At 40.1% G+C, this 19,772-nt stretch overlaps 1 protein-coding gene across 1 annotated transcript in view; it reads left to right on the forward strand.

Moving 5' to 3' along the window:
* The window catches only part of CNTN6 (contactin 6), a 102,650-nt gene that overhangs the window by 44,332 nt on the left and 38,546 nt on the right, over window positions 1-19,772 (forward strand). The window contains exons 4-8 of the mRNA XM_085235563.1: window positions 798-893; window positions 7,457-7,660; window positions 9,001-9,103; window positions 15,664-15,848; window positions 18,273-18,409. Of these exons, the coding sequence (XP_085091689.1) occupies window positions 798-893; window positions 7,457-7,660; window positions 9,001-9,103; window positions 15,664-15,848; window positions 18,273-18,409 (725 nt within the window). The remainder of the gene's footprint in view (window positions 1-797; window positions 894-7,456; window positions 7,661-9,000; window positions 9,104-15,663; window positions 15,849-18,272; window positions 18,410-19,772) is intronic.

Genomic DNA, 19,772 nt, shown 5'->3' on the forward strand with positions numbered 1-19,772 from the left:
CATCTGTTACATCATGTCCTGAAACTGAACTGTTTTTCTTTTTTTTTTTTTAAACAATGAGGCTGAGAGACTTCCACATTTTAGTGAAATGGGAGAAAGTAGAAAATACTGTATTAGATTAGTAAAAATAATTTAAAAATTGACAAGCATACATGAAAATCATCCATGGGAGTCCAGGCATCAGTGTTTTTGCACCAATTTCCCTGGGGCATCATGTGATTTTTCTCATTGAAAGTGTTCTCATCCTCCCCTTTGAAACCAGTGCTAAGGTTCATTCAAGTCAATTGAAAACATGCCTGCTTACCACAGACAGCTTTAGGAAAGAATGTGCTCATTGAAAATATGGCACACTTTTATCACTTAAACACACACCCTGTGGGAGTTCTGATGAGGTTTAATTATCATTTATACTTACAGAAACACACACCTGTGTTTAATTGATATAAAAAGGAAACAACCCAAAATGTTTTTTTTGCATTCATGCAGATTAAGACTAATTCTGATGTATCACTAGAAAAACTCACAGAATACACTAGCTTTACAAAGAGGATTGTAATTAATATAAAAATCACTTGTTAAGATTTAAGTGCTTCATAAATAATTATTTTGTAATTGCTGAAGGACCAGGTAGGAGGCTGGGTGAGCTATTTGTCCATACAGTACTTCAGTTCACATAGTGAGATTTTATACCACTGAAATATATATTCTTGAGTTATCTATGAGCTCTGCATATTTTGGGATATAGCTCGGAGTAAATCTGACTATAACACAGTTTTGTTTTCTCCTTCTCTCTTCAGATCTTGAGAATTTTGAAATGAAAACCAGAAGCACAGTGTCAGTCAGAGAAGGACAAGGAGTGGTTCTGCTCTGTGGTCCTCCACCACATCATGGAGGTAGGTGGAGTAGCTCTGAGTCAGGTGCAGCCCAAACAAAGAATGGATTTGGGCTGTTCTTCTGTTACCATTGCTGCTATTGCTCTGGACAAGGTAGAGTTCTGGGGACATGCAATGAGCTAATAGTGCCTTTCACGTGATGTTTCTGATTTCTTTAATGTAAGCTATCCTTAAACCAAGGGCACATTATTCGTATCCTCTCCTATGTAGCTACAATCCACCTACAACATCAGTGTTTTCAGAGCAATACAAAGGCTTGAGCATGTATGTGGACTATCGTTGGAGCAGTACCATTTCTCATTAACCCCACCTTTTGCATCTGATAGAAGCAAGAAGCTCTCGAGAGCTATTTTTTGAGATTTTTTTTTTTCCCCCAACAGTGATTTTTACAAGTTCTGAGCCACCTGCATTTTCAAATTCTATTTTGGAGGTGCCAGAACTCACAATGTAACTGCTTGTCTTGTGAGGTTCAGAGCAATGACTATAGTTTTCTAACATAACCAGCTGAAGATGATTAGAAATCTTATCCTGGAAAAATAGATCCTCGTTAAAGAGGTGTAAATCATCAACAGTACGGTTTACTGGATTGAGGGAATCAGCAGTTCTTGTAACACTCACCTCCTGTTTTCAGCTATAACCACACACCCACAGGAGAAGGAGCATGCTGTGAGCCAGCACCAACGTCCTGCTCTCAGTACTGTTTTCTCAATCCTTCTTAAGAAATAGCTGTTCCCATAAGAAGGTGGTAAACTGTGATCTATAAGGAGGATGCAGTATATCAAAGAAGTAGAGAAACCCATCAGTCAATTTAAAACCCACAAGTCTTGAACGGAAAGGAAACATCAGTTCACTTAGTGCTTGCGGCTGTATGAAAGAGGTATGTAATCAAGGAGATGAAGTGAAACGTGGCTCTTAAGGGCAGAGAAAGCTTCAAAGAGTTCCTGAAGTGTATCAATGGGACAAAGACAATACATCCATCCTTGAGCGAGTAAACTGTATGTCTTCTTCCTGCTGATAGATAAAATTATGATTTGGCAAAGCAAGAATGAGTATGTCAATAGTAAGTGAGCTTACTTCAGGTTAATTGCATGAAAAAAAAAAAAAACAGCACCCTGTCCATAAACAACACCTCTGTCACTAGGTTTAAGCTAGAGGTGGGATCTGTTGACTAACAGACCAAAATAAATAAATAGAACAGTAATTTAAACAATCACACACCCCAGCTCTTATTTCCTGCACACCTCCCCTCTTGCCCATTTATGCACCTGCTGCTCTTCAGCCTCAGCTGTTGTTATTTATGAGGCTCATTAACACACCTTATAGAGTTCAGCATCTGACCCTTCTCTGCTTGTTAGTGAGGCTCTAGGGTGTAAGGGTGGGGGAGGTAAGCTGTATTTCCCTCTTTGGGATACATCTACAGCTAAAGTTCTTTAGGTCAGCATTTTTTTTTTCCTCTGTATCATCAACATATGCTGTTTCTTTATTACTTACAAGAAAGAGAGAAGCATCTTATACAGAGTTAAGTGTTGAAATGCACCTGTGAGGGAGGAAGAAAGCTTGAAGAAGCTTTCAGTTCTGTAGCTGAGTATGAGCCTGACCTGCCTGTGATAGAGGAGTTGTTCCCTAAGTGGTAATACTTGACACAGAACTATGGGCTGGGCTGTTCTTCATTTATTTTGTTAGAGGTGAAGTGTGATATAAGGCTTGTTTCCTCCAAGCTGGATCCCTGCAGAGCCTTAAGAAAGTTGCTAATCTTGTTAGAAGCAGCAGGATCACTTGTGCATTTGCATTTACTCATGCATGAGGGCTGCTGGGGCTCAAAGCTGGGATGCTGACTCAGTGGGCTTTTTCTGTACTGCTGTAACAACAGCAGAGCTGGATTAAAAAACCAAAAAGGCTCTTAAAGAAGTGAGAGCTCTGAAGCCTGCTCAGTGGAGACAAATGTTGAGTCCTCAGCTGGCAGAAGGGCATAGGGGACAGGGGAGTGGGTATGTGGAGATGAGATGAGCAGTGCTTTTCTGTGTAAAAGGCTCTTTGACTGCTCCCTCATGTTGTTTCTGCATTTTGTATTAAACAACCATCTGATAACGTGCATAATTTCCAAGTGATGGATTGATGTGTATCTCCCTTTACAAAGCTGAGTGCCTTAATCACTGCTTTAGAGCAGCTTTCCCTCTGCTCCTGTTTCTGAGCTCTCCTATGAATCTTTAATCCTTCCCTGAGACCATCCTGTGCTCTCCTCCTGCAGAACCAGCAATATTGATCTGAATTTGGTTGGGCTGAGGAGGAGAGCTCTGAAATGTTATATTCCCCAGACTGATAAATCAGAGATGGTTATCAGCTGCCCCCCTTCCCAGCTGTGCCCTGAGCTGGCAGCTGAGCTGGGCTCACTGCTTGGGGCCTGGGTGAGGAGTGAGACAAACCCTGCACAGTCACCTGTCTTCAATTAAGGTCCAAACAATTAGGGTTGCAGCACTAATAAAAAAGCCTATGAGCAGGCATGTGCATAATGAAGTCTACTTTGCTGTAATTATCCCTTGGCTGCCACACGGCCCCTTTGAAGTAAATGCAGTTCTGTGCACTCAAGGCACCTTCTTCCCACAGAGTCAATAATGGCACCAGGATTACTTTAGAGAGCAAATATCATTTTCCAGTGTTCAGAGCTCAAACGTGTTAATTTGGGCTAAGGCCAATCAGCTGCACAAGTGAAAAAGGAGCTGTAGTGCAGTATTTATTAGGCAGTAGCTGGGCAGAATTAAGAAATTAATTACATGAAGGTGATTGATGTTTTCTAAGCTTTTCTGTGAGACCAACACAAGTGTTAAATTAAAAAATTGAGGATAGAAATGGTATAAATTTTACTTAATTCTCTCTCTTGTTGGAGTTTTTCTGAACTAAATCTTGAAATTTGTATAGTGCTATGAATGCTGTATTCTGTCATTATTTGTAGGAAGTGGGATCATTTCTGGCTGTAAGGCTGCCATAAGGTTAGCAGAGTTCTTGTCCAACCCAGGAGGGGATGATACTCATTTTTCCTGACTTTAGAACAGGTCTGACATTACTGTATGTGATTTCCTTCAGAAGATTGAAACAAAACTGTGATCAACTTCTGCTGTTTTGGTCCTTACCTAAAGCACTCCTGAACAGAGACTGCCCAAATGTGCTTCAGCTTGTTTCTCTCTGCACATGGTGACAGAGTGCTCAGGGTAACATTTTGCTGATTTTGGTACAAACAATTTCAGGATGCAGCAAAACAAGGGGAGGAGATGTTTGCCTGCTGGTAGTAGCATCATCTAACCCACGTTCCAGGTTTTGGAAGTTATGTATTCATTTCAGGATAGCAAAAGGCATTTCTAAAGATGCTTTTATATTTATATAAAACTTGGCTAACTTTCATAGAATCATAGAATGGCCTGGGTTGAAAAGGACCACAATGCTCATCCAGTCCCATACCCGACCCTGCTATGTGCAGGTTGCCAGCCAGCAGCCCAGGCTGCCCAGAGCCACATCCAGGCTGGCCTTGAATGCCTCCAGGGATGGGGCATCCACAACCTCCTTGGGCAACCTGTTCCAGTGCCTCACCACCCTCTGAGTGAAAAACTTCCTCCTAATATCCAACCTAAAGCTCCCCTGTCTCCCCTTTGGGGCACTGGTGGATGTTTATCTATGCAGTCTTAGCACGTGAGGAAAGGACTAGTTAGTTGTAAGGTCCTGGGATTTCCTGCTTTTTGTGAAGTGGAAGAATCAACCTCATAGACTGTAGAAGGAGCTAACCCTATGCAGGGGCCTCCAGAAGATCTCTCTTCCCCAGCCTTTTTTCTCCTTCCTGTACATCCATATAGTTTACTGTTCTAAAGCATCACAGGTTAACCACAGTGAAAAGAGAATTAAAAAAAATTGGACTAATTGGTCTCCTACAAAAAATTTTCTGCTCCCTTACTTTGAAGCATGTTGATTTGTTTTCAGCATCATATAAGTAGTCAAGCTAGAGGCAAAGTGGCAGATATACGAGGCTCTGTGCAAGGGGAAAATGAATTGGGAACAAAAAAATAATTGGTGCTGATAACGGTGAAGGCTTGTGTAAGACCCTTACTGAAGCCTTTTCATAGCAGCCTCTGAAATTCAACAGCTCTGGATTTGTGCTGGGGATGTGAAGCCAGCAGCTCTTATTTTCAGAAATTCTATGGCTAAATGGAAAGCAAAATAAACTTTAGAAAGGTAACTTCTTATTCCTCACTTAAATAGCTGGTGGCAGCAATTTTCAAGTCTATTTTAGCTAGACTTCATTAGCAGGTTACTACATTTTTTTTACATAATTTCCCTTCTATGTCTCTGCTACCTTCTGTTCACCATTACTTTCACCAGAGCCTTCCCAGCTGCTGATTTACTCATGTAAATGAGTATAACCCAAAAGTGATGGCATGGGCCTTGTATCAGAGCCATTAAATGAGGAAAAAGAAAGGAGCACAAATCAGATCTATTCCAAGTGACCCCAAATGGAAACATTTAAGTAAAAGTAACTCCTTCTTTAATGTAATATTACATTTTCCAGTCTATTAAATCTATTAATATTTTTTGCTTATCATAGCTTTCTGTGAAAAGACGCTGTGTGAGGGAGTATCCTGCTGGGGCTGTGCTTTAGAAGAGGAAAAAAGTTTGATCTCCAAAGTTTGGATCTTTTTCTTGAGATTTCATTCAGCTCCCACTGAAGTCAATTAAAATTAGAGCTTCTACAAAGTTTAGTGGATCTGAATTAGGCTCTAGACAAGTAAGGTCTGGGAGCTGGTGATGATGAGCCTGCAGTGAGGAGAGTGGCAATGTTTATACGCCTCGTTCTAGGGAGAGAGGGAATTGAAATTTGAAAAGAAGAGGCCTGAACTCATTCCTAGTTAATGGGAATATTAATAGACACTGAGGCAATGGTTCAGTACAGACAGAACGTAATGGAGACTGCAAGATCGTCAGGTGGAAACCCCTGTGCTGAAATCATAAGAGATGAGAACTGGCTGTTCTACCTACTGATACATAGATTGAACAAGCTCTGTGCAGCATAAAGCTACTTTTAATAGGTTTGCATTAAGGTTTGTACACCCTGTTGTACGTGGAGAAGCTTGCTGCACCTCTGGGTGGTGCAGCAGCCACCAGCAGGGTTTGGATGGTGTGCCATAGGATGACCTAGAAGTCTTCCATGGTGCCTTGTTCATAGGTCAGGGTTCTCATCAGCCCTGTAACTGCTAGCACTAGAACTGGAGTCTAGGAAGTGAACCATCAAACCCATTTTTCCTATTTAACTCACTTTTGGGTTACTTGTCTTGTCATGGAAAGCCTGATGGGTGTCCAGCAACGCTGTTCAATCATGTACACACATGTATTACACTGCTTTATGACCTGTTGCATCTTCTGGGCTAACTGTATGTCAAAAATAATAATAATTAAAAAAGAATACTGTAATAAAACAGAGCCTATTACAGAATTTAGCCAAGGATACAAAGTGTCATTGATTGCTCCCTGGAGACGTGTCATTTCTAATGAGAGTTCTAAAATGTTAGAAGATGATAGCATAAAACTCCACAAAACTACTGGAGTTTGCAGAATTATTATCATCCTGTACCTATGCTGCAACTGAGGGAGGGGAAAGAAATGTAAATAATCTTTTTCAAATGCTATATTTGATAGGGGAAATGTGCAAAAATGAAGCTGTTGGCAGAGCTCTGTTAGCTTATGAATTATACATTTAATTAGAGGGAGCTAAACTAGTAGATTTTTGGAAGTTCTGATTTACTGGGCCTTGTTAATGACAGAATTTCTGTCCTGCTGCTGCCACTGCAGAGCTGAATACTGCAGCCCAGTATTGGGCATGGGGTGGGCATGAAATGTCTGGCATTGATGGAAACACGGGGTTGGGGTAGCAGGGTCTTTGGACGGCAGGCTCATAGAGCTCTGTCCTGCTGGTCAAATAAACTAGTTTTAAAGTGGCTAGGCCATGGATGTATCGTTTTATAGCGTGAAATGCTATGGAAGAAGGCAGCAGAGTAGGGTTAGGAAGTCAGAACAGGACAAGAAGTATGGAGCAGTTGCAAGTATGGAAGATAAGGAGAAAAGCAGAGAAGGAGTGATGTGATCTCCCAGATGTTTGGATGCAGCAGAGTTCTTTCCCTCAATGAGAATCTGATGATGTTCTGTTACCTGTTTCTCCATGTGTGGAGTGGAGAAAGGAGCAGTAGTGCTGCATGATCGGCAATTGGCTCTCAGTATTGAGAGGGAAGTTGCTATAGATAGGAATTATTTACTAAGCCAGCTTTCTCATGGCATTGCAGCACTGCCATTTCTACCTAAAAATTGGCTGAAACATGAAAATGAAAAGCAGCAAGGGACAGAAACTTCTGTGACCTTCTGAAGTGGCTCAAAGTAAGTTTAGAACTGAAGCAGTGCTTATCCTGCCTGTGCTAATTTGTGCATCCCCAGTGGTCTGCCCTGTAACTGGCTCGTTCTTTCAACCAGCAAAAGCATTACCAAGAAGCAAGCAAATCTGAGGACGCATGATGTATATTGCTCTTTCCTAGGCTTGTCTTTTGCATGGACCTTCAACAAGAACACCTTATACGTTCAGGAGGACAGACGGCGTTTTGTTTCACAAGAAACGGGGAATCTGTACATTGCCAAAGTAGAGCCGTGGGATGTGGGCAATTACACCTGTGTGGTGACCAACTCCAAGGCTGGGCAGAGTGTTCAGGGGCCGCCCACTCCCCTCACCCTGCGCAGTGATGGTAAGCTCTCTTGGCACGCTCAGTATTATTAGGTACAGCTCAACTATCAGATCTAGAAAGCTGTTCTGAGTGAATTCCTGAGGTGAGAGACTCACCTGCACGTATACAAATACCTTTTCAGCGATGCCTCTAAATAAATGTTTGCATGGAGAAGTTTGCACACCTGGGAGATCTTCACACAAAGTTGGTTTTTGTAAGTTTGCTCGCCTACATTTCAATGTATTTGTGCTGCTTGCAAAGCAGCAGTGACAAGTTGTTACTGAAGTCAGTACAGTGTTATATTTCTGGTATAAATAAAACTCAACTGTGCATCATTGCATAATACTCTCACTGAGAGACTATGCTGCTCTATAACATTCCATCTGATCACGCTAAATGAAGTTATAATTCCCAAAATCGAAAGTTAATAATTTGGTATCGCATGTAAATGCTTTAGATCTTTTATGCCTATTTTCTTCTGTCTCATCATTGTGCTTTATTCCTTTTCTCAGTCTCATCAGTCTCTTAATCTTTTCCTACTCTCTTTGGTAGCCTCTGGATTGAGTCCTAAGCAGGCAGTCTCAAGGGAACCGTACAAAATAGCACATGCAGCGTTAGCTGGGCCCCCATTCAATGTAAAATAAGAACCAGTTCATTTTTCTGTGTAAGATCTGGGCTAAGACTCTATCTGAGGGAGACTGATATTCATCATTCCTGATTCAATGAGTTATACTGAAAGATTAATGCATTTTTTAAGAATTTCAGCTAAAAATTTTCTAAAGCAATCCCAAACCTGCTGCAAGGTCAAATGCCCTTAAACTGATACTGGATTATCTGGTTTATCAGATGCTTGATGAGATCTGGGGATGTGATCACTGTATCCAATTACATCAGCCTTTCTCAAGCCCGGAGTTCACATCTGGTTATTTTTAAGAAGCTTTAAGTGTTTTGTAATTGGTTTGGACGAAGAACCCCTTAATTTTCTCTTGTGTTCAGAACTACCTGGTGTCCTTAGAAGTGGCAACTTAGTGGCAAATGTCATAGACATTGCTTACTAGCAGCTAAAAAGAGGTGTGAACCCTGAATTCTCCCTAAAATCCTAATGCACATAGATACTGCACTTGCACATGCTTCACCACTCACATGTAAAGAATTTGCACATTTCGCATTAACTTTTCAGCATAGATTTGGATTTCACCCAGACACTCAAAACTAGTCTTCAGACATCACATGTGGATGTCCATGGGTGGAGCATAAGGCTCTAACACTATTAATGCCATCCTTTCTTTTACACTGAAATTCTGTTGTGCTAGACAGGTCTGAAGCTCAACTGGAGTGCTAGCTGTTTTGATGTTCAACAGGTGTGATGGGAGAGTATGAACCAAAGATTGAAGCACGTTTTCCAGAAACAACATACGCAGCAAAGGGCTCATCTGTTAAACTGGAATGTTTTGCCCTTGGAAAGTAAGATTCCTGTTTTTTATTAATTGCGGTTTCTAACATAGTTGTACAGTGAGAAATTGCTTCTTTGTAAGTGGCATAGCAGATTTTTTGTCAGAACATGAAAATGTAAAGTGTTTTTTAACCTCATCTTGGTTTGTTTCTGTGCGATGTGTTCCCAAGACTTTCTGGAATGGGTCCCACATGGCTCTCATCACCCTTTTCTACAAAGAGATGCTGAGGAGCCTGGGAAGCTACAATCTAGCATGCATTGTGCCTGAGCTCCTTACATGGGTGAACTCCTTTGCAGAAGCAGTAGAGTGCTCAAAGGAAAGAGATGCTCTGTATTCTGAGAGCAGATGGTTAGCTGAATGTGTAACTCGCCTTTCCAATGTGTCCCTTTTTCCATGGAAGAGCTAAAATAGCCTTAAATTGCTGACCTCTAGCTTAAGTTCGCTTTGACAATCCTTTTTAAGGCTTTTAAAGTGTTTAGAGTTTTTCCAGAGGTTAAAAGCCTAACTTGCAGGCAGCGCAAATTAATCAAAAGTTCCTGTGGAACCTATGCTGAGAAGTAGAAAAATGAAGAAAATAAAGCTAGTAAGATGAGATATGGCCTTGCCTTATGGATGAGGTTTTTATAGAAATGAAAATTAGCCCCCAAGTCAGTTGGACAAAAAATATTTCTGAAGTCATATTCAAAAGCATATGAATTTCTTGGCCCTAAACAAGTCCCAGACTGGAACATTCCTTCTAAATCTGGTTTTCCTTTCCAAACAATCAAGCTACTTCTCTTTAAATACCTCTTTAATTCAGCGTGAGTCAGTGCAGGCTTTACACCACAAGTTGTCACTATAGATTTCCATCTGTTGCACGGGAAGCATTTAGCAGTGGTATATTGACTACACAAAGTCATTTCAAAACCAGAAAATAATACGTACAAAACAGAGCCTTCCCAATGAAGGGATAAAGACAGGTCATGTTAGCTTTGCTGTTTTAACAACATTATAAGTATGGGCAATGTGTGTAAAGGATATGGATAATGAAATATCTCAGCCAACACATCACCTCTTGTCTGTGTAGGTGCACCTGCTGTATGGACGGAAAGGCTCTTGCTAGAGTGCTGGAGAATTTCTCCTTTCCAGCCTTTTCTAGCAGATTAGATGTCTCCAGTTTTTCATCTGAGTTTTTTCTCTGAACAGAGCTTTGAAGTACATTTTCAGTCAGTGGGGAAAAAGCGTTATTTCAGAGCTGAAATTTGTATGTGAATAAAGCAAGAAAAACAGATTACAGGTGAAATACTCTTAACTCATTAGTGAGGCCAGCTTTTTAAAGGTATGTAGGTAATTAGTGGTGGTGTTCAATCTCTAAGCTTCCTACCTCCAGCTGTTTGCAATTGTAGTCAGGCACTCACAAGTGCAGCGATGCGGTCATCTGCACCTTTACATGCCTCAATTCCACCAAAACTCTAGCCTCTACTATTGTCTGTTTATGTTAAAATCAATTCAGCTCAGCATTTGTTGAACTATACCTCTGATCTGCCACAAGCACTAACGGTTATTATCTCTCTTGGATTTCAGAACTGCTTTCCCATTATCCATAATTTTCTATATTCATACTGTTAGTCCACTGGTTCAGACAAAGCTGGCAGCTGCTGCTGCCTTGCACTTTGAATAACAGAAATCTTTCACATCTAAGGCAGATTATAGGCAACCTGCTGCGGTTTTGGTCTCCAAAAGTCTTAAATGAAAGTACTTTCACGGTATTTAGAGAAATAGCATCTCTTTTCTATACGGAACAGCAAATCATACCTCTTGGATGTTGCTTAAAAAGCACTTCTGCATTTAAAACACAAGTAGAGGAGGCCAGACCGAAGGCTGAGTTTTATGCCCTTTTTACCTGAGGGAGCTCCAAGTCAACCAACTAAGCACAACCAGACCATAGGGTGCCCAGAGGTAGTGCATTCCATGCACCTCTTGAGGATGCTTTTGGGGAGCTCAACACTTACTGCACCCTACTGGCACGAAGCATTTGTGGTCCTCCCCACTGCAATCTGTTGCAAAGCTCTGTTCATGCATTTTGCATGGAAATGCGGATGTCACACAGCCCTTGCCTGTTTGATGAAAATAAATATAGGGAGGCCAAAGAGATGCTGTTTATTCCTGGAGAGACAGTTTGGAGGAATGGATCTCAAATGGACAAAACGCTTGGGCAAGTTCTTCTTGTAGTACAGACACTGTGAATAGCAGCTTTGGAGAAGTAAATTATTCCTCACTGTGATGCTATGTGGCTGCACAAAAGGAGTGTGAGTAGCATGCATCTCTATGGTGATTGGCATGGAAAACTCAAACAGAACACAAATCCATTTTATAGCTTAATTCTTTGAAGAGGGAAAACTGAAATATGAAATACTAATGTGACCATCTCAGATGCTGCGATCTGTGGCAATTTATTAGAAGAGATGAGACTTTGTGTTCTGCAATAAGATTCATTATGTTGACAGTGTTTAATACTATGCCAGTATTAAAAGTCATGTTTTGGATCAAGCTATATTAATCATGCCATATATCTAAATTATGGCTCACTGTCTGAGTGGACTGATGCCATGGAAGGAGTTGCTCACAGATTAGCTCAGCTGACTTACTGTGCTTTTCTATAGATTTCTTCTCAAGTAACTTTTTTCTCGTGTACTAATAGAAAAAGTTTCAGTGTTGGCTGTGCACAGTTATTAAATTGTGCCTGCATTTAATTTGTTAAGATAAGGAGATAATCTGTTCAGAATCCTTGCAGATGGGTCATTGGTAGCTGAGGTTGTAGAAAGCATACTGAATAATACAAAACAGGATTTCTTTTAACCCAAAATACTCTATTTTTTTCTTTCCAGGGGAAGATGCCACATCTTCCTATTGTTTAGATATTCAGAGCTGAGCTTTTCGTGAGGCTGTTAGTACAGATATACAACGCAGCCACAAGTGGGTTCCAAATAACCATCTTTACTAAATTGACATCACAACTCCAGGCTTCACTTCTTTTATAAACATCTTTAAGATTTTATGCAAGAGGCTGTAGAGGGATCAAGCACAGAATTCTAAAAACCATATATCATATGAAGCAGTTTTTCTACTACAAGTGAAATTTGCTACTTTCAGCCCGCATTCCTGATAGAATAAATACCAGAGAATTTGTACCTTAAGAGAAGAGTGGACAGCTCTGCAAGAGCCAATCTCACAGGAGTTAATGTGAATGGCCTGTGACCGCAGGAGAAGGAAAGATGATATCAGATTTCAGAGAACGTGGATTCTTCGTTGTTTCCAAAGTAATACATCAAGTCAAATAGAAGCATTTGTTTAACGAGGCATTGTCTTCATTACTGAAGCTGGAGATTTCATTATTGAAGCCAGTTGGTGGCCTTGCCTGTGGCAGAGGGTTGGAACTTGATGATCCTTGGGGTCCCTTCCAACCCAAGCCATTCTGTGATTTAATGTTTTTGTGAAGTGCCCTCAGATGCACAGGGCTAAAGCTGTGGCCCAGGTGCCATGCAAGAGCTGACTGCTGAGCCTCTGCCACAGGACAGTGGGACTGTCCTCTTGGTGTGGGGCGTATTGCTATGGAGGGATTAATCTGATGTTCAGTATGACAAGACTTGTCACTAACCAAAAAATATTTTCCATCTCCTTTTCTTTCAAAGTTAGTAACTTATGGTTTTGTGATCCCGCCGTCTGTATGGTAGAGTATAAATTAAACTAGTAGCTGAGCTCAGTACTTCTGGATGCTCTGAAGACTTCAAATATACTATAGATTTATGTACAGAGACACTCGAATATTTATGCACTGTTTTCTTATTTACTCAGGTGAAAGCAAGACTTGCCTGTGAAGTGTAATAAATAAGTACACTCATTATTTCTTTACACATTCAGAAACTTCCTAGCCCCAAGCAATTACTTAATTCTCCATCTAATTTGGTTGTTAGTAACCACTACAAAAAGCAGACACCCCAAATCTGCACGGGAAAGTACCTACCAGTCTGTGTTGGAATATCAGATCATGACCTTCAATAGAGTAGTTATGAGAAGTACAATCATAAAATGCCTTGGGTTGGAAGAGACCTTAAATATCATCTACTTCCAACCTCCATGCATCATCCTGCAGAAGCTCACAAGGGTGTATTTCTGAAGCTAGGCAAAATCATTGAAGTAAATTCTACATTCATTCTTTTTAAAGCCATTCAGATTTTCTCAGCTTGAAAGGTTTCAAACACCCTGTAATACCAGTGCTGGTATATATATATTTAAATAAAGTATATACTGACTTTGGAAGAAGGTGAAACCACCCCAAACCCTGCCTTTTGCAAAACAGTGATTAAAGCTCCTGGAAGCCCTAAGGTGAGGAGGGATGTATTGCAGAGGCAGCGAAGAAATGCAGACCTCCTCCAGCCCCATGGTACCAAAGGCCCAGCCATGACTCCTCCTGCAGCTGCTTTGCTGAAGCTTTAGTTTGGTGAGGAGCTGCTCTCCTGACAAATGTCTTCCTTATTCTGACAAAACTAGGCCGCTCAGCACACACTTTCCCAGAAGAAAAAAGCGCAGTAAAGTATTTATTGCAATTATGCATTTAAAGACAGTCAAGTTGCTAACCCAAACTCGGCTTTCTATGTCATCTTGCTGCAGCTGGCATCAGAGGCAGCCTTGTTAGGAAGGATGGGGCTGACAAGGAGGAGAGTTTGTCTTGAATCATCCCCAAGGATGTCATTATAAGTATCTGGTGTGGAGAAGGAAAACAGGACAACATTTTCAGTGCCAGCTCTGGTAAACTTGAGTTGACAAGTTGACGGAGGGGCCTTTTTCCACAGAGCCCTGCCTCTGGCTTTCGTGTCAGTGCAGGCTTCCCTTCATTCATGGTCATGCTATGGAAAATAAACTCATAGAATAGGGAATATTTAGATGAGGGATTTTCAGATAGCAGGATATAAATGAATATCTAATTGTTTTTCCTTCTCCTGCATAAACATTAGCTTCTTTTAATCTGGGAAAAAATTATGGGGGAAAAAAAGATATCCAGAAGAGGTGCTTTTAAAGTAAGCTGTTAAGATTCTGGCATTCAGAGTACTGCAGGATTCCATTATACAGCAGCTATTCACCCATTGTTTAATATGCAGTAGTGTTTTAAAGCCAACAACGCTCTCCTTCATGTTGTCAGTGGTCTGTGTCAGTCCATCACGAGGCTGCAGAGTACCTGTGGCTGTTTTCCTGGCTTGATCATGGCAGCAATGGGATGGGCCTGTTCTACACGAGAGTTTTCTTTTAAATGACTAAAAAAACTCTTTTTAGAGAAATTTTGCATGAGAAACATCACACAAAGGTTGATGGGGGAGATGGCACTTTCTACCACGCTGACCGGTGTGTTTGACAAACAGTCAATCCCTTCAGAGTTCCTAGTAGGGAATAATGCTAAGCAAATTTGCGTTTGCTATGGGCTCTAGTCTCAAAGCACAGGAGCTAGACCTGAGTTTACAGCGTTTAAGTACTTTTTCCATTACATATTGGTGACTTGATTTCCTTGGTCAATAAAAAAGAGTTTGAGCCAGGGACCTAAATAATTCAAAATATGAGCAGTTATGGTCTCTGTTAAAAATGCTTTGTACATCAGTGCTGCAGGCCAGAAACCTCAGGGACTGATAGGTGAGGGCAGCGTGAGCTTCTGATTTCTATGGACGTCATGCTTTAAAGTTCAGCACCAAGTGTTTGTTGTTGATGTTACTTCCGATGGAATAGATGGAGCCTTAATCAAAACCACTGGAAGAAGCTGTTCAAAATGTCACTGCTTGTTTGCTTAGAAAAAAGCAGCTTACTTTGGTTTGCTGTAACAGAAGGCAACTGTGAAATCCAACACTATTAATATTTCAAAGTGTTCTGGTGACATAATAGATCACGATAGCGAGGCTTGTATGGTGTATAATATTATCAGGAATCCAAGAATTATTTGTAGCCTTCTTTACACTTGCCTGTTTTTATCATGTAGAATACATTGATCTAAATGTAAATGAAAATGAAAACATGAAACAAGAAATATTCTCTTTAGACTCTATCTCCTTTCAGCCTCTCATGCTTCCCACTTCCTTGCTCAACTGTCTTCCTGTCCTCCTATACTTCAGATCCCATTTTTTATACCTAGATTTATTGGTCTTTTTAGCTTCTTTGAATTCTTGTGCAATGTTTCCTACTTTGAGGAGTGAAAATACCTCTATTGCCAGAGGGAATTTGTTTTCTCCAAAACAAGTCAATTATTCTGTGTTTCTGTGGTGTTTTTTTGGATCTCTAGAATTGTCCCTTCACCGAACTCTCACAGTTACTGTGGGGAAAATAAAAATTGGCTTTACAAGCAATCATTGAGGGCTTCACATCACAGTTAGGTTGTGCCCCTAAATTGGTTGGGTGAGTTATAAAACCTCAATCTTATGAACCTCTGCAAATCACTCTTAGAAACTGAAATGATTTCTTTTCTGAAATATGATTCTACAAAGGGATTTCACATTATCTTTTCTTCTATAACGAACGCTCACTCTTTCTCTAACAAATATAATTATTTAGCCCGGTCCCTAATATCAGCTGGAGGAGGTCTGATGGAAGCTCACTGACAAAGAAAATCGAACGTGACAAAAACAAAGGAGTTCTTGAAATCCCAGATGTTCAGCAAGAAGATGAAGGCTCTTATGAGTGCATTGCAGAAAACATTCAAGGCAGAAACATTGCAAGAGGTCAATTATTCGTCTATGGTAAGCAGATTGATTAATTTCTTCTTCTTCTTCTTTTTTTTTTTCTCTACAGGGCCTGATAACATTCAGATGTATTTTGTAGATGAAGTCTATTAGCCCCTTACTGGAGATATGAAATGTAGTTCAGGTTAAGCTGATTAAAAAATGATTGCAGGTCTGCAGTGACCTTCACTGAATTATATCCTCAGCAAATAAAGATATTTTGCATTAAAACTCAGATTGAAAATGTGGGCTGTGCCATGATGAAGTTGTAAAGGTTAATACCAAGCAGAAAAAAAAAATCCCTGGTACATTTACATGAAACATTAAGGGCAGGCAAAAAGATTTACTCTCAGTAGCTCACAGCAGCAGAAAACTGTGCTGCCCCTGATGCAGATTAGGGAAGGATTCATGAGATTTTGGTTCATATGAATTCTAGCTGAACAATGTTTCTCCAGAAACTGATGAGGGCAAAGCAGGGGAAACTCATCTTGTTGCCTCCCTCTCCTTCCTCCTTGTGTAAAAGCAGGCAATAATATTTCTCTGAAACTGTTCTCCCATTTCCCTTCCCATCCTACGCATTAATTTCCTGTGGTCCAAGTTATGCATGATGTTCCACTGTATCCAAAGCAAATTATATACTGTTTAGTCCCGTTTTTAATACTCGAGGAAAAAAGCAATGTTTGTGCGTGAGTAAGAGATATGAGGTCTTTTCCTTACCTTATGGGTCTTTGAAAATAAGAGAAAAAATAAAACTTCTTAATAAAAAAGGAATTACAGAAAAGCTAGACTATGTGCCTACAATTAATATCTGGTGAGAAGACCTTGGCGAAAAAAGCAATGCAAGCTTTGCTAATAAGCTACCACTCCTGCTGCCATGGCTAATATCAAGATCTATGCTGGGAATAGAGCAGTCTGCTGCTGCTTTGAATATTTAATTATTTCTTTGCTTTTAATGTACACATTGTAATGTGCTTTTAATGCACGCATTGCTCACTAATTTTCACAGAATATCAAAGAATTCCAGTAAAAGTAAGTTCACTAAACTACCTGGACGTGACTGTTAAGAACATAGGCAACTACAAAATTTTAATCAATTACAATTTGAAAGAATATACTCATTAATTGTGCTTTGTAAATTAATGGCTGTTCATAGTAAATATGTAAACAGAAAGTGTGAATAATTTGCACAAGAATTTGTATCGTGTTAGGAGTGCACTTGCATATTATCTACATAATTGACTTCCTCTTAGTTTATGTGCTGCTGTGTTTTACTCACTCTGTGAGCAGCTCATCTTTAGGAAATAGGGTTTCTTTGTTGGGCACTGGATGCTGCTTTGTGCATGTGTCTTAGGCTTTGAGAGCAATAAAGAAAACATGTAATTAGAGTAACTTTGGAGCGTGGAGAGGTCTGTCTTTAGTAGACTTTCATGCCCTGTGAAATGTTGGCATTGTAGTAATGTCAGGGTGATTCGTTGGGGCACAGCCATGGGATATCCCCATAGGGTTGTGCTATGGAGGTAGGTTTATTTAATGATTATTTTTTAGAAGCTTGTTCTGCTCATCTTAAAAGATAACAAATCTCTTCCTGAAATGAAATTACTGTATATAAGAAATTGGAGTATACGCACACAAAAGTCTGCAGATTTATGACTTAACCTAGCCAAGAATCTTTCATGGGATGCTGAGACATCAGCCACTCACCTGAGACACAGGGGGATGCAATGTAGAACCACACTTGCCAGTGACTTTGGTGTATCTCAGAGCCTGCTGGGCATTGGTCATTCTCCCTGGCTCTCATATTCACCAATATATTACAACTGTTTTGTATGTCAGCCTCGTGCTAACTCCTCCTCAGCTCCATCCTTCTGTGTTTATTTACAGAGCTTCTTTGTGATTCTTGCATATTCTGTTTGCTTGTTTGTTTGTTTTTATAAAGTAATACCTTTATGTCAGTGCATCACAAGTGTTCAGAAGCTCTTAGAATAACCTTAATTCCTTTATAGTGTCTGTTGTAAGTTATACCTGAAGAACCTATGATGTAAAACCATCATCTCAGGTACCTGTGTAAAACACAGTGGGTAGCACTTACATCTGTGAATTTGATTAGCTACTGACTCATAGTTTGGATTTTTCTACTTTTGGTACACAGATTATAGAACCTGGAGAGGAGCGTCCAGACTTCTGGGTATCTAAAATAACCATTTCTGCAAATTTTGGCCATAAAAAACAATGTCTAAACTGAATCTCTTGACTACTTAATTTCTAACATCTTCTAACTGAAGTTCAATGCCAGGAGATCTGTTGTGCAGAATTTACTTGTAAGGCAACGTGAATGTTTTGCTCAAATACTAATTAGCTTAGCTCAGTTCATTAATTAACAGCAGCATATTTCCAGCAAAATCATTTTTTCTCCTGCTTAAATGGTTTGCATGTTCTTTTCAGCACTCCCTGAATGGGATAAAAAAATCGAAAATGCCTTTCTGTCTCTCTATGACAGTTTGTTTTGGGAATGCAAGGCAAAAGGAAAACCAACCCCTTCCTACAGCTGGTTAAAAAATGGCCAGCCTCTCATGTCAGAGGTAAGGTTCTGTCTTTTTAACTTCTTGTCTTATTTTTACAGGGTTTAGTTATGACGTTCATTGTAAAATATGTTACTAGTTTCATAAATGTAATAAGTTTCAGAAAGGATAATTAGTGTAACATCATAAACCTTGCAACATAAAGCCTCAGTACTTTGAGTTCATATATATTGAAAATGTCAGTTATAATTTATCTTGCAAAGCATCTGAGTGCTACAAGGTATGACACTAAGTATAGATGGGTTAATAAATCACCATTATAACTGTTGAAATAAGGGTCTGTCCATAAATACTGAATGCATGTGGAGGCCACGTGTAGTTTGGGAAGCCTGCAGGATGCCTGTCCTAATTGCTGGCTGTGGAAGAGTATTTCAGAGCAATATGATCAGCCCAATAACTACTTGGTTCGGTGGCTTCTGCTCTTAACCTGGAGGCTGGATGGACCTTTGGTCTGAAGCAGTATGGCTGTTCTTGTGCATATTAATCCTTTAACTGAATTAGCCATGAAAATCAGTTATTAACTGATTGAGTTTAGTATACAGCTGACACCCAGTAGTGGAATAGCAGACCAAAGAAGACCATATGAAGTTATAAGCATCATAGAATGATAGGTTGGAAAAGACCTTAAAGATCATTGAGTCCAACCACAACGTAACTAGAAAAAGGGGAATAAATGAAAAATCTCACTTAAAGGACATAGAAGGACCAAAGGGGAGAAGGAAGCAGTAGAGTGGTAGGAGTGGGGGATGAGAGAGGAAATCAATCGAAGTTCAGGCATTTAAAAGAGCTGATCAGTTACTTGTGCAGTTTGGTTTCTGAGAACTCAGCTTTGGCTCTTTCAGAGCAGTATAATTATTCTTTTGTGGCGGCCAAGCTTTGGTACATCCATCTTCCAGTCTTCTGACTTCTGTGACAAGAGATTCTTTGCTGCATTTGTGTTCTGCTGAGGCCAAGTTTCCCTTTTCGTTAGCATCCGTGCAGCAGCTATTGAGCGTGAAATGGCGTGGCTCATTTGTAATGCATTTTTTACTTGATAGGAAAAAAAATAATACTGTGATTAGTTTCTGTCTAACAAGAGCAGATACAGAAGCACTTCCAAAATAAATGTGTTCTGTACCTGCTAGGGTGCAGAACTTACACTTGTTTGATTTACTGGTGCTTATTTGAAAGAATTGGAAGGGGGTCCCATCTTCCATGTGATCTTCTTTTGGATTAGTCCTAAACAGAGCTCAACCAGCACCTGAAAAGGCTTGCCAGAATTTACTTGGATTGCAGTTTTTCAGAACCCAGTAATTTCACTCATATTGTTGCCTGTTCCTACACAAGATTATCTAGTTTCTCTCTTTGAAGACAGTGATATTTA

This window comes from Meleagris gallopavo, chromosome 14 (assembly GCF_905368555.1).
Source record: "Meleagris gallopavo chromosome 14, MGAL_WU_HG_1.1, whole genome shotgun sequence".
NCBI classification, from domain to species: Eukaryota; Metazoa; Chordata; class Aves; order Galliformes; family Phasianidae; genus Meleagris; species Meleagris gallopavo.